The sequence below is a fragment of the Macaca mulatta genome, chromosome 14 (assembly GCF_049350105.2).
Source record: "Macaca mulatta isolate MMU2019108-1 chromosome 14, T2T-MMU8v2.0, whole genome shotgun sequence".
NCBI lineage: Eukaryota > Metazoa > Chordata > Mammalia > Primates > Cercopithecidae > Macaca > Macaca mulatta.
This window is the reverse complement of record NC_133419.1, coordinates 52,029,897-52,056,712: the sequence shown is the minus strand read 5'-3', so window position 1 is coordinate 52,056,712 and position 26,816 is coordinate 52,029,897. Positions and strand designations below refer to the sequence as shown.

The 26,816-nt window shown below is 39.9% G+C and overlaps 2 protein-coding genes across 40 annotated transcripts in view; one reads left to right on the top strand and one right to left on the bottom strand.

Annotated features, from left to right (window-relative positions):
• ARNTL (aryl hydrocarbon receptor nuclear translocator like) overlaps nt 1-12,820 on the top strand; it is a 109,374-nt gene extending 96,554 nt beyond the window's left edge. For 15 of the 27 annotated variants that reach the window (XM_077960489.1, XM_028832574.2, XM_028832572.2 and 12 more), the window contains 6 exons: nt 1,209-1,359; nt 2,203-2,291; nt 3,915-4,023; nt 6,706-6,799; nt 11,252-11,354; nt 12,150-12,820. In XM_077960489.1, coding sequence (XP_077816615.1) covers nt 1,209-1,359; nt 2,203-2,291; nt 3,915-4,023; nt 6,706-6,799; nt 11,252-11,354; nt 12,150-12,310 — 707 coding nt within the window. In that variant the 3' untranslated portion in view covers nt 12,311-12,820. 27 annotated transcript variants of the gene reach the window in all.
• Nucleotides 12,821-13,565: 745 nt separating this feature from the next.
• Nucleotides 13,566-26,816, bottom strand: part of BTBD10 (BTB domain containing 10) — a 77,869-nt gene continuing 64,618 nt past the window's right edge. For 12 of the 13 annotated variants that reach the window (XM_028832564.2, XM_077960463.1, XM_077960465.1 and 9 more), the window contains 3 exons: nt 24,966-25,163; nt 22,475-22,585; nt 13,566-14,701 (listed from right to left, as the gene is read on the bottom strand). In XM_028832564.2, coding sequence (XP_028688397.2) covers nt 14,391-14,701; nt 22,475-22,585; nt 24,966-25,163 — 620 coding nt within the window. In that variant the 3' untranslated portion in view covers nt 13,566-14,390. The remainder of the gene's footprint in view (nt 14,702-22,474; nt 22,586-24,965; nt 25,164-26,816) is intronic. The other variant, NM_001265857.1, reaches the window with a different exon arrangement.

Sequence of the window (26,816 nt, the reverse complement as noted above, 5' to 3'; positions counted from 1 at the left end):
CAGTTTCTGAAAGACATCTCTTGTTCAGAGGGTTTTCCCAGACCCTGGATTTAGTACGGCCGAGACTGATCTGATTCTCTTTTCCATTCAAGCCTGCACTACCTCCTGTACTTTCTCTCTTGACTAATACTGTGGTTCCATGTGCAGCCTCCTGAGAGAGACCAACACTGACTCCTTCTTTTACTGTGTCTCCAACAGATCCTGTTCATTCACCTCAGACATGCATTTCCAAAAGTCTACTTTTTACCACCCCTACTGCCATCACCCTGGTTCAGGCCCTTGTGCCTACCTAGAGACCTGTGATAGACTTCTCAGGGTTTCCCTGCTCCCTCTCACCCCCAGTTCATCTTCCATAGTTATCCCATTTATCCCCATCATCCCCAGATAGATTGAGACTGATAACACCAGCCTGCTTAAAAACCTCCTGCTTTAGACTCAAGCCCAAACGCTTTTCACAGGCATTCAAATGTGAGACTTTCCACCTCCTGGCCCCAGCCCACCTCCTCAGTTTCAGTCCCCATCCCTGCCTGCAGAGGCCTGTGCTCCAGGCACCCTGACCTTCTCACTGGCCCCTCCCTGACCAGACCCTGCTGCTCCTCAGGCACTGCTGGGTTCTTCTCTCCCTCCTTCTCTTGGCAAACTCGTGTTCATCCCTCAAGGCTCTGATCTCTTCTCCTGTATAGCCTTCCCTCACTCCTTTTCTTGAGGGCAGGAGTCATAGCCTGTCTCCTCTTGTATCTCCAGTGCCTGGCACATGAGAAGTGCTCATTACATGTTTATTATATGAAAGAATGAGGTTGAATAGGTGAGTGGCTTCTGTCGATTTGGATGTTCTTAGAAATAAGTTCTGTATTGCCCTCGGGCTTTGTGATTGGGATAAAGCATGACATTTTGGACAGTGCCTTCTCATCTGCTGGTGGTCATGTTAGAGCTGATTCCAGTTAGATATATAACATGCAGTCAGTAATTCCCTAGAGCCTCAATTTTACAGACTATGGAAAATTGTGACAGCTTCACAAATGAATTGAAAGGCTCTGAGTTAGACCCTCAGAAACAACCTGTTTCCTGAGTGTTGACCACTGGGGTTTCCTTGGCTTACTAAAGAGCGATGTCATTGCTCAGGTACCTTTACTATTTTGTATTGGATGTCCTGTTTAATACTTTCATCTGAGAAAACAACAATGTTCATGTTTTCTTTACATTTTCAGTTTTACAGACGAGAGAAAAAATTACAACTAATTGCTATAAATTTAAAATCAAAGATGGTTCTTTTATCACACTACGGAGTCGATGGTTCAGTTTCATGAACCCTTGGACCAAGGAAGTAGAATATATTGTCTCAACTAACACTGTTGTTTTGTAAGTACTTTTCCTATATCTGAAGCTCCCCTTGCTTCAAAGAGATGCCTAGGGCTCCTTATCTAGAAAATGGGGTGCAGGCAACATCCAGTATCACATCCTTTAATGCCATCTTGCTAATACCTGTGAAGCCTCAGGACTGGCAGAAGCTAGAAAGGATTGTTAACAAAGGACAAGCTTCAGTACTTGTACCGTGCAGGCCCTGGCTTATGAAACTGCTCCAGGAAACAGCAACATTTCCTTCCAGATAAAGCAGCTAACCTTTGAATTGCACAGGCCCAGCACTCTAGGCATCCACTTGTGCTGCTGTGGAGGAAGGGGTTGACGATCTATGAAAGGCTCATACAGGCACTAGCTCACACTGGCCTTGGCTGAGGATCTATCAGGCAGGGGGTCCAAGCACTGGCAGCTGGAATGCCATCTCAAAAGGCTGCTACCTGCTAGAGGAGCAGAGGGAGGTGAAGGAGCCTCTCTTCGGCCAGGCCTGCTCTCTACTCTTCCTTCCCCATAGTGTCCCAAACCCCACCTATCGTTAGAGCTGCGTGAAGGGCCAGGGCTAGGTGCACTGCAGGCTGGCAGGAGGAGGTGCTGTAGTGCTGGCAGTGGTTACTGCAGCCACCACCTCTGCTGAACTGTGTCCCACACATATTAGGCAGGCCCAGGCAGGCAGTGGGGCCAAAGGCCAGGATGCAAACAGTGAGACCTGTTCTCCCACTCAGACACACACTTCATTTTCTGGCCTGTCCAGGTCCAGAGTGGACACCGGACACCTTGGCCAAGTTGAAAGGTTCACAGTTCTGAGCAGGCCTGACTCACGTTTCCTTATTGCTGGGATGTTCACAGAGCCAACGTCCTGGAAGGCGGGGACCCAACCTTCCCACAGCTCACAGCATCCCCCCACAGCATGGACAGCATGCTGCCCTCTGGAGAAGGTAACTATGTGCTGCTGGGGCCCTGGGACTTGCCCGTGAGAAGCTGCTTGTGGTCAAATATCCTCCCCTAAAGTATTCAGGGTCCCCTCCATTCATATTCCGTGGAACAAGGGAGGTCTAGAGGGGATGATGTGCGGATTTCCCCATGAATGCCGAGGACACTGTCATGTCACTTTCTGTTGAGCCAGAATACTAGGAGCTCACTGATGCACTTCCCAAAGCTGCCAGCCCCTGGAAGCCCTTGAGCTTGCAAACTTCGTACTCCCCTTGTGCTTTCCTCCTGTGTTGCCTAGTGGCCATGAGGTGAAGTGCTCTTTGGTGACTGTCACTGGCTCCTGTGGTTGGCAGGAAGGTGTCTTTCGGCACTGGGGTGTGTACCATACCCAGTGGGCTCCCTTCTCAGGCTCAGCCTTGGCCCTGTCCCTGCTGTCCACACTGGACTCATCCTTCCTGGGACCATCCCCACATGCATGGCTGCAGCCCCCATCAATGACTCCATCAGTCATCTCCATCGATGACTCCCACATCCACATCTCCAGCCCCAGTCTCTCTCCCAAGCTCCAGATCTGTCTCTCCAAATGCCTCATAGACAGAACCACCTGGATTCCCAGAGGCACCTGAAATTCAGAATATCCCAAGCTGATTTTCTGCACTCCCCCACCTGATTGGTTAAGCCAGAAACCTGGCTGCTGTCTCTCCTCCAGTATATCCAAACACGGAGTCCTGAACCTTCTATCTCTTAAACTTCATCACCACTGTTGCTATTTCACCCTCCTCATCTGCTGCCTGGATCACTGCAAATCACTTTGCAACTCTAGTCCCACTCTCCCCACCCCATCCTCCATTGTAGTTCATTCACCTTGCTGTGGACTTTCTAATAACCCAGATCTCATTTGTGCCTTTTCTGTGTATCGTCCTTTGGTACTCCTCATTCGCTTGTGGGAACTGTCCAAATTCGTTAGTACGGCATCCAAGAGGCTCCTCATGATCGGATTGGTACCTGCTGCCCCAGTTTCATCTATCATGCTCTCATCAGCATTCATGATGAATTCCTTGGAGGAGTCTCCCAAGTTTTAATCTGCCTCAGTGCTCCTGCACGTGTTGGTTGCTGTGCCTGGAATGCTTTCGCCTCCTTACCTCTCTGCCAAGCTAATTCATACTCATCTCTCAAGACTCAGCTCAGGGTGAACTTGTTCCAGAAGCTGCACCTGGCCCCAGATGAGTTGGTTGCCTTGTGCTTGCCTGTCAAACTTAACGACATTTTGCTTTAGCCATTGTGTTCATCCTGTTGGTTTCCCTGTTAAACTGTGAGCTCCTTGAGGGCAGGGACTTGTCTCTGTAACCCTGGCACGTACAGTGGTCTTCAATAAATGTTTTTTTCAGTGCATGAAGGGAATTAGATGCTGCATGAAGGGAAAAAACTAGCCTCAGATCCTAGAAGGAAACGAGCCTTTCCCTGCTGGAATGCCTTTTCCTGACAAGCTGTAGCCCTAAAGTCCCTCAAGGCACAACTCTGATGGTGAACTGCAGGTGGATCATGGGATAAACTCGTTTTACTTTAATACATAATAGTATTTCTTCCTCAGTTTTCCCCTTTCCTACTCTCAGATTCCTTTGTTGTAGGTGGCCCAAAGAGGACCCACCCCACTGTTCCAGGGATTCCAGGGGGAACCCGGGCTGGGGCAGGAAAAATAGGCCGAATGATTGCTGAGGAAATCATGGAAATCCACAGGCAAGTAACACCTTCTAGTTCCTCTGTTAAACCAGTGGTTCTCAACCCAGGGAATTTTTTTCCCCCAGGGGATATTTTGCAATGTCAGGAGACATTTTTGGTCTTCACAACTGGGTGGGAGGTTGCTACTTAAACATCCTGTGAATAGAGACCAGAGATGCTGCTTGTTAAACATCCTATAGTAAATAGGACAGTTCCCCGCTCCCCACCCAACAAAGAAATCCTGCCTTAAATAAAGATCCTAAACCAAAACAGCCCAGAGCTAAAGAGAATTATTGAGGAGACTTTCTTACGGCTCAGGGAGCTTCCCAGTGCGGACAGATGTACCTTTACTTTACAGGAATGCAGGAGTAGAGCTGTGAACTATCAGAGTGATCTGGACCTTAACAGAACATTCATTTTTTTTTTCAATCAAAGAGCTGCCCAGGATTAGTACTAGAGACCAAGCAGATCAGCTAGTTATTACTAGTTGTCTTGGGAGAGACTTCCTTTCCATATGAAAGAGAAGGAGCTTAGGAACAGTCCACCTGCGTGTGAGTCCTGGGCCTGTCTCTCTACCTGGCTCTGCTGAGACTTACTTAACCTCTTGCTGTCTGTTGACTTAAACCATAAAAAGAAAGCACTATTTCCCAAGAATTGTGTTAGGATTGTGAGGGCACTCAGGAAAGCTCCAGGAACATAGCCTGACATATAGTGAGTGCTTAAAAATTAATTAAATCTGTCTTTAAGAGCAGTCATTGAGAGGGACGCAGTTATCATAAGTCTGTCCAAATTTGGGGAATAGAGAAAGTGGTAACCAGATTCTTCAGAACGCAACTTAATGTAACATAATAATAAGAAAAGGAAGAAAAAACTGCTGCCACTGGACTGGATTCTGTCAGGAGAATTAGAGGCTGGCCTGTTTTCCAGTTGGCCCATAAAGGGGCTGTTATCCCCATAGGTAACACAGCTCTCTTCCAACCCCATAGGGTTAGTGGGTATGACCTCTGCATCAGGAAGGAGATATGAGGGTAGTGTGCAGTGTAATCAGCTTCAAACCCTGTACTTTGCATTTGCATACGCTATACTTTGCTTGAGACCATCCAAGAACAGTATCAAACAGTCCTTGACCTCAAGAATTTTAAAATCTTTTAGAAGTCTATTTTCTTTATGATAACAGGAAAAAGGGAGAGTGCATGGGCCAAAGCAAGCGAAGGAGGAAAGATCTGAACTTGGCCTTAGCCAGGGTTTGCAATGAGAGTGGATGTTCCCTCTAGAAAAGTCAGGGATATTCTTGAGTGGGCATGTGAGTGGCAAATTCAGGGTCAAGAAACAAGCTACCTAACTGGGCAGGCTTTGTGTAGGAAGGAGACACAAAGCTATGATGGGAGATTAAGAAACCCAAGAAATGATACTATGCAGTTTGGACTGGAAGAAACCTGTAAGACCCCATTTGTTGTAGGATGCTGAACAAGCATCCAAAGTCTTGTGTTACGCTTTGTGGAAGTTGCATTGGAATAGGGAGAGATGAAGGTGGGCATGTTTGATAACCCAGGAATGAGGCCTTATCCGACAGAGATGACACTGCCAAAAGAGAAATCAGTAATCTAAGGTCTAGCGTTTGAAGATGAAATCAGGAATGATGAAACAGCAATTCCAAGATGAGAAACCTGGGGAAATAGTGGTTTCATAGACGTAAGTAGGGAAAGGTAGGGGACACTCAGCAATTTTTCTGTAAGCAATTAGCAGCTATTTGTGCATGCTGAGAATACATGATACGTAGTTGTAAACTGCCGTTAAGAAGCTTATAATCCAGAAAGAAAACTTGTTCACTCTCAAATCTAGAGAATGAGGCAATACAAGAACCAAAGGACTTCTGGGCAGTGGAGGAGTGGTCTCTGGGTCACCCAAAAGCTGCATCCACCCATGTAGGAGCTGAGAGCCCTGTGGTTACACAACTGCCATCACACTCTCCCTTAACTCTAGCTGCAATCCCAAGTGATGGATTCTTTCCTGAGGTCCTTCAGCCTGACAAGTGTTTAGATGGATTTACAGTTCTAAGTCTTCCCTTCTATAAATCTTCTGAGAGATATGCTAGATAAGAAAGTCCTGGACCCATTTTTCATCAACCACTGCCTTCGAAGACTGCTCTTACTATCACTACTCCTAGGCTACCTTTTAGAGCCTGGTGCCCTCCATGTCCTGAGAGTATTCACTAGCTAAACAGTGTTTGTGGAGAAGGGGATAAATTTTTTGCTGTGGATCAAAAATGCAGGTTGATCTTCGAAGGCCTCCTCCAATTCACCTGGATTCTGTGAGGAAATAAAACTGGCCACTTACTTGAAATTCACCAACTGAATGCAAACTCCAATCCAAGGGCTTTGTCAGTGAGATGCTTGACTCTAGGGACTGCATTCGGTGCCTGCAGAACAAATCCAGCTTGTCACCTCTTTTTGTAAATAAAGTTTTACTGGAACACAGCCACACCGATTCATGACTGTGGCTGCTTTCAAGCTGCAGAGGCAGAGTTGACCTTTTGTGACAGACACTGTATGGCCTAGAGAGCCTACTATCTGGGCCTTACAGAAAAAGCTTGCCAAACCCTAATCTAGATCTTCATCCCCTTTCTCACCTTTACCCCTTAACAAAACACACACACTCCACTGAAAAAAGAAAAGGCAGTGTAATTCTCTTTTCTGACAGGATAAGAGGGTCATCACCTTCTAGCTGTGGCTCCAGCCCACTGAACATCACGAGTACGCCTCCCCCTGATGCCTCTTCTCCAGGAGGCAAGAAGGTAAGACTGATGACTCTTAGCCTAAGCTAGAGAGCCTCTTGCCCAAGATCTGAAATGTTGGGGGTGGGAGTATGGAATTGCAACTGTGACTGCTGAGACAAGTTGGACTACTTCCTCCTTGAAGTAAATCCATCTGTGTGAGGCTGGATATAAAGCATACTGGTAGGGCTAGGGAGGCTTGCTGGCATCCTCAGAGGCTTTCTTCCATGTGAGTGGAAGAAGGGAGAAAGAATAAGGAATGGGGAACTGTCAGTTCAGTTAATTGAGGGAGCAAATTCAGAGTTCCCATGAGGGAAAGATTATTGAGTACCTCACATAGAAAAGTTTCTCATTATCTGCCAGGAGTTTTCAAGGGAGAAAATATTAGTGTCTAGGGCAGGCAATGGAAACAGCAATGCCACCAGCACTGCTTTGGAAATCAAGCCATGCCTTATAGCTGCAGAATACTTGGGGATCTGCTGCCTGGAGGTTCCTGTGGTGTGACAGCATTGGATCCAAGCAGTGGATCAATCACCAGCCCTCATGAAAAGCTTTCTGTAAGACTACACTATAAATAGGTTTAGGAACCAGTCATTTGTTTTCATCTTTGCCGGAGAACTTATAAACCTAGGCCCACGTTAATCATAAATCATAAATCTGTTTATACCGCCTGATGTCAGTAGAGCTTAGGACAATTTAAAGGCCAGCATTTTGGACACAATGGCTTCCCTCCCCATCTCCTAAAACACATACAGAGAGAGAATATTAGGAATTTCCATAGGCAGGACTCCTAGGGCACAAACCATCAAAAGCAGGGCAAGGATTTTCAAAACTGAGCTCCCCGGAGGTTTGTTCAGGTTACCAAGAGCTGTGGTGTTACCAGGTGGGATGGGCGTGGGGGTAGTTGCTAAGGAGAGAAGGTAAGGGCAGAAATCCTGCTTCTGCAAGGGCAGCAATACTTCTTTTTTATATAGGAATCTTCTGCAAACATTTCTATTTGAAAAAGGGTTTTGCTCCCCTCAAAAAGGTTGAAAGTCAACAAATTAATGGGTAAGACTACAAAGTAAGAAAGACCTGGGTTCGAAGCTTGGCCTTGCCATGTGCTAGTTATATGAACTTGTACAACTTTCAAGCCCTAGTTTTCTTTATAATGGAGCGAATACTGGTTAGGGTAGCCAGCATCTTTGCACATGAGGTCCTATTATGAGATAATATATGTGGAAGTGCTTGGCTCACAATACCCATTGACAGGTGAAGTCTGGGTTTGGCATCCCGTGCCCCTCGTCCCCCTGCCCCTAACACAGGCACTGCTTGCCAGCCGTCTTCTTAGTTGTCCTTCTGTTACACCTCCAGGTCCTTCCTGCATATTGGATCCACCATCTTCTTAGGGTGGTCTTCCAGTCTCTGCTTCTCAAGTTAACTTTTAGGTACTTTACTTGACTCCTGGTATTACCAGGGATTCTACTACTTGGTTTTGTAAAGGTTATCAGTCCAGTATAGGCTTAAATATTACTCAAAGAACTTTCATATACATTGTCTCATCTCACCTTCACAACATTATAGTGACAAGATCCAGGCTCCTCAGTGTTCGTTTTATAAGTATGGCCCGAAACTACAATCCTGGGCTCATGACTTCCAATTCTTTTCACATCAACAACTACCAGCAATCAAAAGCTGTGCTCTGCATCATAAAGCTCCAGCTATTTTTGAGGCACTTATGAAACTTCTTCCTTTTCTTTGGGAAGAATGGATTATAAAATGAATCTGCGAGAAGAAATTTGGATGTGTTCTCATGAGATGAATCCTGGGCAGCAGAACTTACAAGAAAAGCAGCTTAAACAAGACAGTTAAAACTGACAGCAGTATTAAATGGTGCACCGTACCCAGCCCTTTTCAGTCACTTTCAAATTTGGAAGGTCCAAAAATGAACCATTTTGCCTGCAGTTGTTTCAGTCAGGATCAAGCTAAAAAGGAAGCCTAAGTGAGCCTCTGTAGGTCCCAGGAGAGTACAGACATCCAGAAGCACTAAGGAAAATTCAGATAAAGCAGCACTTCTACAAATGTCACCTGCAGTCTTTTTCCAGAAAGAGGGGGCACAAGATCCTTTTAAGGGTCTGCAACGTTAAAGCTATTTTCTTAATAATGTTAAGACATTAATTTTTTCACTGTATTGATAATGTGCACTATTCATGCTAAAAGCACTGTTGGGTAAAACTGCTGGCATTTTACCAAAATCAGACAAGTGGCACCAAACTATACTAGTAGTCACTGTATTCTTCACCACCACACACTTGCGATTAAAAAAAAAAAAAAAAAAAAAGTTTAAAGCCAGTTTCATTTAAGATTGTCCATCGTGGCTAGGTGCAGCAATTCACCCCTGTAATCTCAGCACTCTGGGAAGCTGAGGCAGGCAAACTGAGTCCAACGGTTCGAGGCAAGTCTGGGCAACATAGAGAAATCCCATCTCTACTAAAAAATACAAAAAATTATCCAGGTGTGGTGGTGTACCTGTAATCCCAGCTACTCGGGGGACTGAGGTGGGAGAATCACCTGAGCCTGGGAGGTTGAGGCTGCAGTGAGCTGAGATTGTGCCACTGTACTCCAGCCTGGGCAACCAGAGTGAGACCCTGTCAAGGAGGGAAGGAGGGAGGGAAAATGTCCATCATTACTTTTATAAAATTCTCAAGTACGTATCTTTTTAATGCTCTGTGACAAAATGAGAAGTACACACAAAGAACTTGTGCTGCATACCAAAGTATGATGTTTGTCTCAAAAACTACTTGTGTGATTAAGTTGTGAGTTGAACTAGCTGCTATTTTCATTGGACACCATTTTTATTGTATATGGTCATTCAGTTTTGTGTATTTAGAATACATTTTTTTGGAAATGAACGAAGTGAACCTATCACTTCAAGGAAAATGACTGACAACGTTTGTTGCCAATGATAAAATGTGAGCTTTCAAGCAAAAATTGGAATTTTTAGAAAACTTGTATCTGCTACTTTGACCTTGAGATCTTCCTAAAACTTAAAAAATGTTGTTGATGAGATAGGAAGTATTAACAATGGTGGTATTTTGATGCTGTATAATGAAATGTGTCAACATATAGAAGATATGCATAATTCAATGAACCAATATTTTCTAACTAAACGATGCAAGATATTTCAAAATCATGTAAGGGTAAAAGATCTATCCTAAGTGCAAAGATATAAAAGAGTACAAAAAATTCATTGATACGGTTTCAGATTCCACTTTGCAACTCACCTTTAAGAAACTTCTACGTGTCAAGTTTTGAAGTGGTATCAAAAAAGAATACAATTATTTGAAAAGTCTATTAACATATGCCTCCCTTTTCCAACTACTTATCTGTGGGAGGTCGGATTTCCTTCATATACTTGAATCACAAGACGTATCTAAATAGACTGAATGGAAAAACATATATGAGAATCCAGTTGAAAATTATTAAGCCACACATTAGATTTGCAAAAATGTAAAATAATACCCTTCTTGATAATTTTTTGTTATTTTTTGGAAAGTAGTTATTTTTCATTAAAATACTATTCATTATTTATGTCGACATATAGTGGGTTTCTTACATTTAAGAAATCTATTAGTTTTAATTTCAAATACAGTAAATATTGATAAATACAGCCTACATAAGCTAAAGTTCTTTGGAGTCCTCAATAATTTTTTTAAGAGTGTAAAAGGGTCCCTAGACCAAAACATTGCTGTGGAAATAAAGTAAGTTATAATGCCACCTACTGGCAAGGCCTGAAATCCCTGCTGCTCCTGAAAGCAGTAGCTACCAAACTGTTTCCTCATGTATATCCAGATAGGTCTCAAAGAATGCTCTTCTTTGATACTCAGCCAGGGGAAGGCAGCTGGGGTGAGTGGGGGAGATTTTGAGACAGAATTAGAATTCTCCTACTGAGTAGCAGTAATAATCCTCCCCAGTGGCCTGTCTTAAGAACTTAAACCACAGGTTACTGAAGTTGGCACCTGTAGTATAAGAGATTTACTTTTAAGTGTTTTGTTCATTTGACTCCTTAGAGCTGTGTCTCTTCACAGTTTGTTAACTCCACTTATTTCTTCTTCAGAAATATCTGTCACTATGTTTTATTCCCTTATAGGGGAAATACCTAGCTGGGCTCATTGAAATTTAGGCATTGGTCCTAAAGAAATATGTAGGCATCATGATTCCAGGCAGTTGAATGCTCTTGGGATTTTATTCAGCCTCTAAGTTGCCTCTGTGAGCTCACTAAAATGAAGAGAAAAGAACAGTTTGGGGGAGAGGTTTTTTTCTTACTATGACCATGTCTAACAGTTCCTTGTTTGAAATCATCCAACAGAAAACTGAAGCCATTTGAAGCTTCTCCCCACCCCCACCCCATGCATTTCCAACATGCTTCATTTTCCTTTTGGCATTGCTCATAATACTGATTCAAACTTCACACTTCCCTCTTTTTGTTTGTAGATTTTAAATGGAGGGACTCCAGACATTCCTTCCAGTGGCCTACTATCAGGCCAGGCTCAGGAGAACCCAGGTTATCCATATTCTGATAGTTCTTCTATTCTTGGTAAGTGGCATTATTATTCATTTCCATTGCAATGAGCTTGCAAAACATCTGACATAGTTTTAAGAACTGAACTGTATGAAACAAGCTAATCCTAGATAAATTTGATAGGAACAGAATAAAAGTTTAAAATTTGTTTAACTCTCTAAAAAGTTGACTTCAGTGTTTGGGTTTTGGTGGAGGTCCAAATTTGTGCCTGGAACTCAAGAGGAGGCTACAACTACCTAGACATAGGCTTTCTCCCATGTGGGGCATAATCTCTTCAGAGAGGCGGCTAATGAAGGTTCAGAGATAATGCCTAGAAGGGTGATTAGTAAGCATATCAGAAGGTACTAAAAGTCATTAAGTGAAAAGAGTTTGCTTTTCCCATCACATCCATCTTTTTCTCTACTTGTCTTTCTAGATCTGTTTTTTTCCCCTAAACTCTCCCTTCCTATTTGCCTTTCTTTTTGTAACTCCTCTTAACTGGTTATATCAGAATATTAAAATAAGCTCAACTCAAATATTTTTAAGATTAAATTTTAAGCACTTTTTACTTATTTCTAAAATGATCATTTGATTCCTTAGAGCTGTGTCTCTTCACAGCTTAACCCCACTTATGTCTTATGTATTTTTTTAAAATTGGTTCTTTCCTCTGAAAAACAGCAATATAAAAAAAGATAGCCATGCAGCCCAAAAAGCAGCCTCTCACTCTACCATTAAATGTAACTTTCTTATTAAAAGTGTGCTTAGGAATTGCTTACTTAATCCGCTTTTTAAAAAAAAAAATCACTGACCTGTCTTTATCTCCTCCCACAGGTGAGAACCCCCACATAGGTATAGACATGATTGACAACGACCAAGGATCAAGTAGTCCCAGTAATGATGAGGCAGCAATGGCTGTCATCATGAGCCTCTTGGAAGCAGATGCTGGACTGGGTGGCCCTGTTGACTTTAGTGACTTGCCATGGCCACTGTAAACCCTACATGTTGCTTTGGCAACAGCTATAGTATCAAAGTGCATTACTGGTGGAGTTTTACAGTCTGTGAAGCTTACTGGATAAGGAGAGAATAGCTTTTATGTACTGACTTCATAAAAGCCATCTCAGAGCCATTGATACAAGTCAATCTTACTATGTGTAACTTCAGACAAAGTGGAACTAAGCCTGCTCCAGTGTTTCCTCATCATTGATTATTGGGCTAGCTGTGGATAGCTTGCATTAATTGTATATTTTGGATTCTGTTTGTGTTGAATTTTTTAATCATTGTGCACAGAAGCATCATTGGTAGCTTTTATATGCAAATGGTCATTTCAGATGTATGGTGTTTTTACACTACAAAGAAGTCCCCCATGTGGATATTTCTTATACTAATTGTATCATAAAGCCGTTTATTCTTCCTTGTAAGAATCCTTTACTATAAATATGGGTTAAAGTATAACGTACTAGACAGTTAAATATTTTTAATAAATGTTTCCCTTGTTCTATAAATACTGTTCACACTTCAAATAATTAGAAAAAAAAAATCCTATGTGTTGCAGGGCTGGATTATGAGTTTCTACAGTGGATGTTCAAGGATGATCTACGCCAGTAAAATTTGTGGTGCTTTTCTGGCCTTCATAGCAATTCTGGGCTTGCATAATTTCCCCATGCTACTAGCTTAGCTGTGTTGTTAAAATAGTTCATTTCTAAATTGTTGCAATTTTAATTTATGTGAGAGCAAAGATGTTACTGCTTACACGCAAACATCGAATCCTCTGAAATTATAAATTCAAGATTATATTTAACACATTGGCTTTTCTAATGCTGCACCTTTCTAATACTACTTCAGTTATATAGTAAGTGACCCCAGTCCTAAGGCACCTAAATATTTGATTCCTTCTTGAATTGGACCACAGAATATTTAGAATAACATTTGCATAAATAATTTGCTAAGCAAAGTAGCATGGTATCATGGAAAAAGCACTGAACTAGTATGAGAAACTGGCTCTGAAACTTAGGGTGACTATATGAACTAGTAAAGTCATTTTGCCCTTCATATCAAGTTGGACTAGAAAATACTCTTTTCAGCTCTAATATTGTTTTGATTTATAGTATATTTTATAATTAGTAGGGAATTTAAATGCCTCATCACACATACAATAAGTTAAAGTTCCTTGAGCTACTATTTCTAATAATACTTATACCAGGGGATGGGAAATTATGAGACTAAAAATCTAGTCAACGTGGTTATAAATTTGGTCAGAAACATTAAAACAATGGAATTTTATTTTGATGAAAAACTCAAGTTTACAATCATTTAGTAAATGAAGAGCAAACACTTCATTTTCCTATCCCATAACTCTTAAGAAAAAAAAAGCATTAGTAAATAAATATCTGTGAACAGATTAAGGGTAAGGCAGACTGGATAATAAACCACCTCTGACTTTCACACTCCCTGCATGTGACTCACTCTAAAGGGTGAACCGGCCCTGGAGATAACTGCACTGGTAAGATACGGGCATTAAATCTCATCCTGATCATTCAGATAAACCCAAGATAAATACTTTTTGCTCATCACGGGCAGCAAACTACACAATTTTTACTGGAGGAATACTTTGACAGAAGCACTTAAATTATATTGTGTATCACAACTATAAAATGGCTTGAACATTTCCATTTAACCACCATTTATAAAGTGCAACTATAGAATACTCTGCATTTTATCTGGGGTGTGATGGCTATCAATCCAAACTGAAAGTACTCCAGCTGCCAATTTCCACCACTTTTGAAAAGACCTAGATGTGTGAAAAAGGACCGTCCCCCATACAAAGAACCAATTTCACAAACCTACTGGTAAACAAATACATTTATATAACTGGAACTTCAAAATGCTAGAGTTGTACTCATTTTTTAAAAAACCATTCAGCTACCTTTGGTCTTTAAAAAAGCCTACACTGCAATATCCTAAACATTGTTATGTGCATCTCACAATGAAGAACAGTGGCCTTGCAGTGCAGAATGAGGAGAGTACAACGTCACTGTGAAGAGTAGCATGCTATGGTTTCAAGGAAAATCAGCGTCACAGCATTGGATTCTGTGCATCAGGATCGAGGTCACTGTTGCCAGAAGGGGGATGGATAGGGAGAATATCCAGCTCATCCACTTGCGGAGTTGGGTGCATGACCACCAGCTGGTCCTGGGGAATGTCTGCTGCAGCTGCTGCAAGATTGGTGATAGATTTACTCTTTACACACTGAAAGTCCACATGCCGACTCTTTCCTTCTTCCTTCTCCCAGGACATTCGAATAAAGGGCCTTTGGACATAGTTGTAGATCACTTCTGGGCGGCCTCCAGGCCTTTTCTTTACTTTTTCTTTGTAGGTAGGATAACCTGAAAGAAAGAAAGATTTTAAAAACCGAGGAAACACACACAGACCTTTCACCCAATTTTGCCTTAGAAAGCTTTTGTGCTATAGATCCTAAAGAAAGAGAAATTAAAACAAAGAAGTGAAAACAATATTCCATCCACCTACTCATCAGTTCATGAGCCAGAGATGAAAACCCTACTGATGTAATTCACAAAATCTATCATTCTTTCAATTACTCAATATACCCACCATCAAAAAAAAAAATTCTTAAAGTAGGAGTATGTTGGAGATGAGTCCTCAGTACAATAGTATGGAGCAGATCTTGGTCTCTAGCTATGTATCTTTTTTTTTTTTTTTTTGACATGGAGTCTCACTTTGTCACCCAGGCTGGAGTGCCATGGTGCAATCTTGGCTTACTGCAACCTCTGCCTCCCGGGTTCAAGCAATTGTCCTGCCTCAGCCTCCAGAGTAGCGGGGATTACAGGCATGTACCACCATGCCCAGCTAATTTTTGTATTTTTAGTAGAGAGGGAGTTTCACCATGTTGCCCAGGCTGGTCTCGAACTCCTGACCTCAAGTGATCCACCTCGGCCTCCCAAAGTGTTGGGATTACAGGTGCGAGCCACCGCGCTGGCCTCTAGCTATGTATCCTTATATTCTCGTCACAGGATTACCTGGCCTACAGGCCTGCAAATTATGCCACACATTAGCCTTCTAGTTTCCTTAAACCTACATCTCATCTTTATATTGCTCTGACTTTTTTCTTCCCTTTTTCATTAAAAGAAAAAGCTGTACAGCTCTCCAGGTGGTTCTTGATACTTCTGCATCTAGATCAGCAAGGCCAACATTTTAACCTCCCATATCATTTTTAACATTACTACTCCCAAAAACCAAGCATTCAATTTACAGTCACATTTCCAAAGCAGCGTTCCCTGATTAATAATACCTAATATTACCTTCCTCTTTTGGAACATAGTCACTTAAAAGGAAGGACAACCCTAGATTTGAAAAAAAACAAAAAAACAAAAAATTATTTACTAGTAAGGCTATTTCTCCAAAGATAAACTGTCCTTAAGAAACTATTACACCTTCCCTTCTTTCTTCTAGTAAGAATTAACTAGTTTGGACCAGGGATTGGCAAACATTTTCTGTAAAGGGCCAGAGTAAATACTTCAGGCTTGTAGGCCACATGGTTTCTACTAGAACTACTTCACTCTGCCACTGTAAAGTGAAATCAGCCACAGAGAATATGTATATAAATGAGCATGTGTATGTTTTTCTTTTTTTGGAGATGGAGTCTCTGTCACCCAGGCTGGAATGCAGTGGTGCTATCTTGGCTCACTGCAACTTCTGTCTTCCAGGTTCAAGAGATTCTCCTGCCACAGCCTCTAGAGTAGCTGGGATTACAGGCGCCTGCCACCACACCACAGCTAATTTTTGTATTGTTGGTAGAGATGGGGTTTCACCATGTTGGCCAGGCTGATCTCAAACTCCAGACCTCCAGTGATCCTCGGCTTCACAAAGTGCTGGAATTACAGGCGTGAGCCACTGTGCCCAGCCACATGTGTATGTTTCAATAAAACTTTATAAAAAACAGGCAAGGAGCTGATTTTGGCCCATAGGCCAAAGTTAGACCATAGTTAGAAAAAACAGAATGGTCTCACATAGTAGGGGATCAATTACTGATTATTGCATAGGGAATGCATGTAGGCATCATTGGTAGCTAGTACAAATAGCCATGTGTGGAGTATGTGTGTATGTGGTGGGGGTGAGATAGGTGCAGCGGGTGAACAAAGCTAAAAATCTAAAAATCTGTAGAATGTCTTTATTTCATACTTTTGGTCAATTGCCTCTGAAGGCAGCACCAGACATCAGAAAGGTCTCCATCTCCATTCCCTTGTCCTTGATTCCTCCTGGACTATTAGAAAGACTTTAGAATTCCCATCTCCTTGTATTCTGTCCTCCACACAAAATCACCACTCTAGACAAATGTAATCATATTACAATCCTTGCTTAAAAACTACCAATGGTTTCCTCATGCTTAATGGGAAGGTCTGTACTCTTTAGAATATTATACAAGGCTTTTTTACAACCTGGTTCCAATCTACTTACTGTCATCTATTATCATACTACACTCTAACTCTAGAGTTCTTAAAACACCTGCCATATTAAGCTTTCCCGAAACATACTTTTACACAAATTGTTCTGCTGCCTGTTCCCTCTCAGCCTCCTTACCCCTGAACTCCACCTTCTTTTATCCCTGGCAAAAACATTAAGATTCTCCACACAGTTAATCATTCACTTCTTATGTTCCATAGCACTCCCATATGTTAACAATACATAACAGAACCCAACTGTAATTACCTTTTTGTATGTCTGACTCTCTGACCTAAATAATGAGTTCCTATATGGCAAAGACAGTGTCTTTGTTGGTGTATCCTCAGTGCCTAGCACAGTACCTGATAGACGGCAGGTGCTAAGCAAATATTTGAGCAAAGAGTGAATGAACTACCAGGACATGCCAGTTACAAGTAATAACCTCTTCCAATATCCATCTTACTCAGAACATTTTTTCCTTTAAAAATAAAGTAAAAGCTCTTTGGGAGGCCAAGGCAGGCGGATCATGAAGTCAAGAGATCGAGTCCATCCTGGCCAACATGGTGAACCCCATCTCTACTAAAAATATAAAAATTAGCTGGGTGTGGTGGCGTGCGCCTGTAGTCCCAGCTACTCAGGAGGCTGAGGCAGGAGAATCACTTGAACCCAGGAGGCAGAGGCTGCAGAGAGCCGAGGTTGCACTACTGCATTCCAGCCTGGTGACAGAGCGAGACTCCTTCTGATAGATAAGATAGATAGATGATAGATAGATAGATAGATAAATAGATAGACAGATAGATAGATAGATAGAGCCTGCCCCTGACTTGCAGATTTACCAACCTATTCAGTCAACAGTTAAGGGTTTAGCAGTTACTGCATCACAGAATTGTAATGCCAGAGTGCTACCTTAAAGGTGTTTATGGTCTGCTGAGAGTGATTAAATTGTTCATAAAGTCAAAGAATATTCCAAACAAAATATATGTACATAAGATAAAGTGTTAGAGCAATAGTGGAAGCGTAAAGAATTCAGAAGATGAATGAGATTCCAATGGACTAAAATAGAAAAAGCTTCTTGAAGGCCTTCCTTAATCTTAATGGATGAGCAAGACTGGGATGGGCAAGAACAAGGGGAGCACAAGGTAGGCAGAGAGAGTATCATTCTAAGGAGAGAATGGCATCAGGTAAGCTACAGAGGCAGGAACACAGAAGATGGTTTAGGAGACCCTAACACATGTATGACTGGAACAAAAAGTGTACTGGGAAACAGCTGGAGGTAACATTAGAAGACAGATTATGGTCAAATGGAGGACAGCCATGAGTAGATTCTACTCTTTAATAAGAGTAAATTATACTCTTTATTAAAAGAGAAGCTCAGATTTTTTTAAGCTTAGTTTGTTTAAATCTTGCAGAGAACAAAATTTTGTATGCAGTTCCAGAAACATGGAATTGGGAAATCAGAGGTTCTGTATATAGGTGAACTTTCAGGGATAAGAGCCAGTCCTACTGTCTTGCCATTCCTGCCCAGGATGTGGAGGGTAGAATAATTCACAATCCCATCCAATTAAAGACTTCATTACTTAGTCTCGCATTTCCTGTATTCTATGGGAACTGTAATTCCACAATTATTTTAGAGTTTGTAATCTTAAACTTCTGGTTCTTTTCTAAGTCTCGGCCAATTACTCTGATAGAAGAGAGCTTTCCACTGAGTTCAGAACAAGGACTAATGATGGGAGTAAGGCCACATCCAATATGGTCTGCTAGATGGGGTAGCAGTAATCCTAAACTGCCTTAAGAACCCAGCCCTAGGAGGTTGAGAGATGCTGTTCCATTAAAGGATAAGTGAAACAAAATGGAAAAACTCCAAAGACGTGCCTTTTGGTGGAATTGTGGTGTGAAGAATGATTTAGGTAAGAATTATTTGTGCTTTCCCATGACACGTTTGTGTTTAACAACACCAATAAACCCAAAAAGCCTGCTTAAAATTAAGTAGAAGAGGCCTGACTATAGCAGTCTCTCAATATGAATATGGGACCACAGAACTAAAATTATTTTTTGAATACTTCCGGCCTTATATTTCATCATCTTTTCTCACACATCCAAGTTCTCTCTGGTCCTCCTCATGTCTCTTGTACACCAACCCAATCTAGCTCCCATAAAAGTCAACACATTTAATATTCTAATAAACTACTTTTAAGGGACTTGGGATTGGTATGGCCGGGGCACAGCAATGGTGGGGGAGGATAGTAACAAAATGGCTACCTTGGAAATCTCATTTTTTTTTCTTTCATCCCAAGAAAGTCTCAACACTTCTGCCGGGGTTATGACTATTCTACTTATTTTTTCAAGAGGAAAAAGGAATAGACTTGATGAGAAAATACGGTTATTGGTGTACATATTAGTTGAGAAAGGAAAGAGTGCTTCAGTACATAGAAGCAGTTATTGAAAAAAAGAATAGAAGAGCCTGGTTAGTTACCGTCCTGCCAAAGTCAAGCCCAATATCACAGATTGTAGTACACAGGCAAATAATTTAAAATTTTAAATTTTAAAAATTTCCACTTAAAATAATATTTCAAAACCACTCACAGACTCAAATCACAGAGACTTGGATTCAAGACCTGGCTCTGCTATTTATTCCCAAAAAAACTTCAATAAGTATTTAACCTTTTAAGCTTTAGCTTCTTTCTCTTTAAAAACAGAGACAGTGATAGCTAACCAAATAACCCCATTAGGTAGAGGAAAGCTCCGTTTTACAAAATACCAGCTGATAAATGTAAAAGGAATGATAAATTAGAAAATTATCATTTTGCAATCTTTAATGAAATTACAAATTCAGGCAAAAATTATCAACTAGTATTTAAAACCTTTAGGTAATGATTAGCAGGGAGCTGAACATTCTTAGTGTCAAAATACCGCACAAAGGAACAGCTTAATCTTATAATAGAGAGATCAGGTTGTCACCCACAGATAGGTTTGGCTCTGTGTTCCCACCCAAATCTCATTACAAATTGTAATCCCAACGTGTCAGGAGAAGGGCCTAGTGGGAGGTGTTTGAACCATGGCAGCAGTTTCCACCCTGCTGTTCTTGTGATAGTGAGTTCTCATGAGATCTGATGGTTTAAAAGTATGTGGCAGTTCCCTCTTCACTCTCTCCTGCCACCATGTGAAGAAGGTCCTTGCTTCCTTTTCGCCTTCTGCCATGATTGTAAGTTTCCTGAGGCCTCCCAGTCATGCTTCCTGGTAAGCCTGCAGAAGTGTGCATCAAATAAACCTCTTTTCTTCATAATGACCCACTTTCAGATAGTTCTTTATAGCAGTGAGAAAAAGGACTAATACACGGACTAAGCCTTTAATCTAACTTACAGTTCACAGAAATTACTAAACTGAAGGACATACCAAGGAAATAATAGGGCAAATCCAGAAGTGGGACCTTCTACAAGACAACTGACCCAGACTCTTCAATAGGACAATATCATAAATAACTACTCTAGATTGAGAAATTTGACAAAACAAGCAGTTAGTTATAAGATGTGGTCCTAGACTGAATCTTGGTTTAGAGAAAACAGCTAAAAGGAAATTTGGGGAGACTACTGAGAAATTTTAATGTGGATTGATTCAAATAAAGTATTCTTAATTTTGTAGGGTATGTTAAAATATTTTTTAGAGCTGCATATTAAAATATTAAGGAGTGAAATATCATATATATCAGATATATATATACACAGATATATATGTTACATAATATATACACACACATATAGTGTACTATTTTAAATGAATTTTATATGAGGTTAATAGTAAATAGTACTTGTTACTAGGTCCTTACAATTATATGAAAATTCATTTAAGAGTTATGGCTCAATGCTTTAGAGCACTGCTATTTTCTCCCTGTGACAGAGAAAGAAGTCCTCACTTTCAGTAACTAATTTACATATAGCTTTTCCATAAATCTTTTATTTACTATTTGAGAACCACCTATACCTAGGAACGAGGCCACATGTTAGGTATACAATATGCAACTTGACTTCTCTCAAGGAGCTCACAGTCTATGACTGAACCGAGTATATTATAGCAAACTATTCTTAGGAACAATTTCACAGAAATTCCAAGAAGGTTTCAGAGGATTTGAAGGATGAATAATAGTTGCCATGAAAAGAAAGAGGAAGTAGAGTGGGAAAGAAGGAATTTCTAGTAAATAATATTTGATTATCACAACTATCCTCTAAGATATACAGAGTATTATACTCACTACCAAGATAAAGGAAACTGATGCTCAGAAAGGCTGAGGGACTTACCTTAAGACACTTGGTCAGTATACTCCTTACCATGGCCTATAAGACCCTGCATCTTCTGATCCTACTTTATCTCTTCTACTAATTCTCAGACCAACTATATCTCTTCAAATCTCCTCCTCATTTATTATACCAGACATATGTATGTTTTCTGTACCACAAATATAGTAAGCTCATTACTACCTCAACACTTTTGCACTTGCTATTTTCTCCTTCTAGAGCCATTTTTGTCACCAGGCCTCCCCTTCAGTGTCCTCTCCTCAGAGGCCTTCCCTGTCCTCCCAATCTAAAGTAGCTCCCAGTGCCTTCTCTCTAGCTCTAAGACCAAGTAGCTAAATCTCACTGTTTACAAAGTAATGGACTAGGGCACTAGACCAATGCTTCATATATCAGCAATTCCACTGCTTTTTAAGCCCAAAGTCTCTGGCCCTTCCCACACAAAAATCCTGTTTCTGGTTATTCTTCCTATGTATCTCAGCAGCCCATTACTATTCTCCAGCAGTTCAACCAGGTAGGTCAATGATCAACACTATTATCTTCATTATCACCATCACAAACATATACTGCGAATTTACTATGTACTAGGCAGTGTTTTAAGTGTTTTTCACGTATTAATTCATTCTATCCTTACGAAAACCTTATAAAGTACTCATTAATGCTCTCATTTTAGAGGAAAGAAACTGAGGCACAGAATTTTTAAGTGCCTTGGCCAAGGTCACACAGCTATTAAGTCACAGGATTTGAACATAAGTAATCTGGCTCCAGAGCCTTTACTCTTTACATTGTCATGCTATATCAATTAAGACACTTTGTTCTTCTTAAGCGTATTTTAAAATAAAAGAGGCATCTGATAAAACATTGCAGAAAAATTCTTTTAATTCATAAAGTAAGCTATCTAAAACTCTATGCATTTACATAAGATGAAAGAAATTTCATAATTTGTTTTTACCTTGAAAATAAGCTATTATTATACTTTTAAGACCTAAGTAAGCTATTAGTAGTGCTGCTGTTACATGAATTTTCAGGAAGTAATTTTTAATTCTATTGAGCTTCAATGACCACAACTATGCAAAGAGTCCTGCCAATCCTATGGGAATGTACATATATTCATGTCTACACACACCACATGGGCTTTGTCAAAAATGAATTAGGGCAAACTAGGGCAGAAAAAGACAAATACATATCTCTATCACTAGAGAATCTTATGGAATAACAATTTCTAATGGCCTTTTATCTGTCTTCTAAGTGCAGTTTATTTTTGTTATTTATAGGTCTACTGCATAAGCATGTGCTAATCATTTGTCAGAGTTTTTCTCAAAGTATTCCAACTGTATTCTAAATAAGATCCAATTGTTTTTAACCTTTTTGTTTTCAAAAGAAAATTAATAGAAAATAATGAAAATGTCTTACCTTCTATTCCCAATCTAATCTTCTTAAGACCCCTCTCCTTCAAAACTGACTTGGCCACATCTCTGTTTTCAATATACTTGAAAAATCTATATAATTTTGTGCTATAAATAACTAGAAACAAAAAGACAAAAATGTTATTGTATTAAAATTAAAGGATTTAGAGATGAACTTAAATTTATCTTGCTCATCAAAGGGGCCTAACAGTTCTAAAAGCCCAAATAATGGATGCAGTAATGCCAAAGGATGACTAGCCAACATGACAGGGCAGTATTCAGTATAGTTAATGTAGAAGCAAATGTCTACTTAAGTGGAAACAAGAAAAGCTTTGACAACCAATCAGAAAACCCAATCCACAGGAAGAATCTCCTTCTGAAAGATACATCACCTACACATTTATTGGAATGGGATCTGCCCCAAGTTTTAAATAAGATAATCCAAAGAAGATATCAATATCGCATCATTATCAAGCAAAGTAAAGGACTTTGCTAAGAAGTCTACAAGGCCTAGTCTAGAGGGGGAAAAACTGCCTTGTCAAAGAGTACAAAACAGATACATTTTACATTTCATGGATTGAGCAACTATTAATAATTTCCCAAAAGGCAAAGACCCTCCCCACAAACTGTTTTCCATTCAGGCGAACAGCCCCATTTAATACTGATGTTAAAAATGGCAGATTCGAGCAAGTTCTGCCCAGGTTAGTCTGTTTAGAGCAAACTGGCTTTGCAAAGGACAGACATTCCACTGACAACATGTTGAGTCTTCCAAATGTGCTGAGAACTTCAGGGAGTTAGACTGATGGACATTCCTCGCCTTCTCTCTTTCAGGTTGAGTTATCTCCCTTAAAAGGTGAACTGCAAAGGTTTTTTCAAAAAAAGAAAAACACACTCACAAACCAAACATGCTGGTTTAAGAGCCAATAAAAGGAAAATACGTATATAAACTCTACTCATGGGGTAAATTTGTGATTATTACTACATCCTTAAGATTTACTGGTATTTTAAGAAAAAGATTATTTTAGATCTTAGAAAAGACAATATATGTCATAAAGTCACATGTGGAAAAATCAGGCCAAAAGGCTATCTCTAGCTCCTCAAATGAATCTTCTTTATATTGGATCATCTTGATACAAAATAATACATATTTAGACAACTAAGTAAAAATGTTTTCAGGCCTTTTAAGCTTTAAGATAAAAAACAAGAAAATAAAAAAATATTGAAGTGAAAAGTTCAACAATGGAAAAGAAAACACCAGGTTTATTATAATTCCTTTGTCACCATCATATCATTTCTATGTTCTATGGTTGGCTGTACTTTCTTGGGGTCAAACCTTTTGAAAAGTAAAATATAAGTTATAAGCTTGTTCATTCCTTTTCCTTAACAGAAAATAATTTAGTATACCTCTTTTATTTTTGACAACCTTTCATTTTTCTTGGGGTTTGTTCAACTTTTTATTCCACATATTATAGAAAAACATTGTCAGCAAAGAGCCTAGAACTGAGGAAATAGCAACAGAAATGTCTATTACGACAACTATCCACAAAGGAATCACAACACTCATTTAAGTACATCATGCAAAAGAAATACCTCAGTGCAAACTCTGAAAAGTGCTACCATAACTTGTGTTAAAATAATCTTTCAAAAATCTCCTTTAGAAGTAAAAAAGAATGCCATCTGGAGTCTGCTTTGTTTTGATTTTAGAAAAGCATATGTAAAATGGAAAAATCAGAGACAAAATGTTTTGGTACTTTCTATATTAAACCCTAATCCTTACCAAGACAACAGACTATATAGTACAGAAGAAGATGCTAGGCTATTTTATTCAATTCCTTGAGTCATTCTTTCAATTCTTCCTTATTTATTAAACTGGTCAAAAATACTAATATTGGGCTCATCAAGAAAAATAACAAAAAAATAAGAAAAAATGTTAGTGATTGTTGCTCAAGACAGGCCATTTTGGTCAGAAATACCCAAAAGAACTATAGTACAAAGGCTTATGAAGGGTCACTGTATCCTTGATGAACATATATGATATTTTTAAAAAGGGTACCTTAGAACTTCAAGTTATCCTCAAAATCAATGAGTTAAAGCTTCTAAATGTATATAAAAACAAAAACTCATTTTTTAAAAAGCTATTTTTATAAAGGAACTAGTTCTCCTGAATGCTTTTAAATACAAAGAAAAAAAATCTATCAAGTTCCAGAGAGTCAACAAATAACTATGTGTGTATGGCATGGGTGGGGCATATTCTTCTGCACAGGGACATACTTTGGGCATTGCGAGCCATGCAGTTTCTGCTGCAACTACTCAACTCTGCCACTGTAGCATGAAAGCAGCCATAGGCAATACACAAAACTTAATTTATAAAAATAGGTGATGGGTTGGATTGACCCCCAGGCTATAGTTTGCTGGTCTATGAGAAGAGCTCTTTCTTTACACACACAAGAAATAATTTGTGATGATTCAGGAGAAAGAAAACATGCCAGAATACTTACTTTGTGAATATTCTTCTCCCATCTGTGGTGGATATTCTTCATCCCAATCAACCACATCATCATCTGTAAGCACCACTATATGACATTCCCGTTCCCCACTCTGGGCACTAGCTACCATGAGAGGGAGGATCATTTCTTCCAAATAAAATTCAAATTGTCTACGAGCACCATCATTTGATAACTCATGCATTAGGGCACCTGAAATGAAATCCACAAAAATATCTTACCAAAACTTTTCCTAAAAAGACTTCTTTTAGAAATACAGAATCTTATAATAAGAAAGGCCAATTAAAGGCATCCTACATAGGCCCCGTCATTTTACACATCATGAAATAACTTGCCTAATATTACAAAACTAATTTGCAAAGTCAGAATTAAAACCCTATCCCTAGCCTAGCATATTTTTCACTATACCATATTATCTTCCATCAGTATACGCAGTATGTCTTAAGGTATATCTTAAAGATACTTTTCAGGTTATCCACATAAACTGAAATAGTTCTTATATTCCATTTCCTGCATGCTCTGCTTCTCAGAAAGTTGCAAACCAATTTAATATTTCAGTGCAAGTTGAGAGGTGAGGTGAAAAGGGTCAACAGTCTTTAGAATAAGGCAAGCAAAAGGTCAAGCAAAATACAACATGATGCAGGAATTCCACAGCAAACTTGATACTAGAAGTGAGAGAGCTGAAAGATAAGACTTCAACCTCCTTAAGCACAGACATAATGAACAACTTCAATTTCCTAAATGCACAGCCACTAACTCACCTGCACTGCTTTTTTCTTTTATTCCTATTGATTGGCAACGTCCTATCTCCCTATTGAAGATGCCAACATCTCAAGAACTACTGCTACTGCATCAGCATGGAGAGCAAAGTCAGAGAAGCAACCATGGCAACACATGAGAGTGTGTGTGTGTGTGTGAGAGAGAGAATGTGTGTGTGTGTGTGTTGTAAAAACTGGAGAACTGGAGACGGGATGAAGGAGTACACTAGAACTCAAACCTACAGTCTCCCAAGGGAGAGCTTTTCCTCCCTACAAAATGTCTCCATAATTATATAATAAATACTATATAATTATTATAATTGATTAGATAATTAAATAATCTATATTACTATTACTTAGCCATCCTCTCTCCAGGCTGGCTATTTCCCATTGTCATTTTAAAAAGTTATCTTTATAGACAAATACCTATATTTCAACACCTTCTCTCTCCCCAGCTTCTGAACCAATTCCAATCTGGCTTCTACTCTCACTATACTACAGAAATGTCTTGCTATGGTCTCCAAATGGCCTTTATATTGTCAAAGACAATAATCATCTTTGGTCCTGATCCTATGTGACCTCTCAGTTAAATCTCCTACACTGGACCACTCTTTCTTGAAACATACTCACCCCTAAGAATCTCTGATACCATTATCCCTGTTTTTTTTCCCTCCTCCTGGCTATTCTTCCTCAGTAACCTTTGCCAACTCTTCCTTCTCCAGCTGTTCATTAAATACTGGTATTTCTCAGGACAATTTTAAGTTCTTTTCTTCTTTTATCCTATGCTGATAATTCCCAAATTTATTTCTACTAATTTAGTCTTCTGTATTCGAGATGCATTTTATTCAGCTGCTTTCTGGAAATTTCCACTTGGATGTAACCTCAGAGGTACCCTAAACTCAATACATCCAAAATTTAACTTACCATCTCTGTCTCTCTCCACAGTATTTTTCAAATCAGTAAATGGCATCACTATCCACCCAAGTTTTCAGAACCATCTCAGTACAGTGCTGGGCATAAAATGGGAACTTAAATATTAGTATACTAAATGAATAAATCCTGGATTTCTCCTTTACCTCCTAATTCA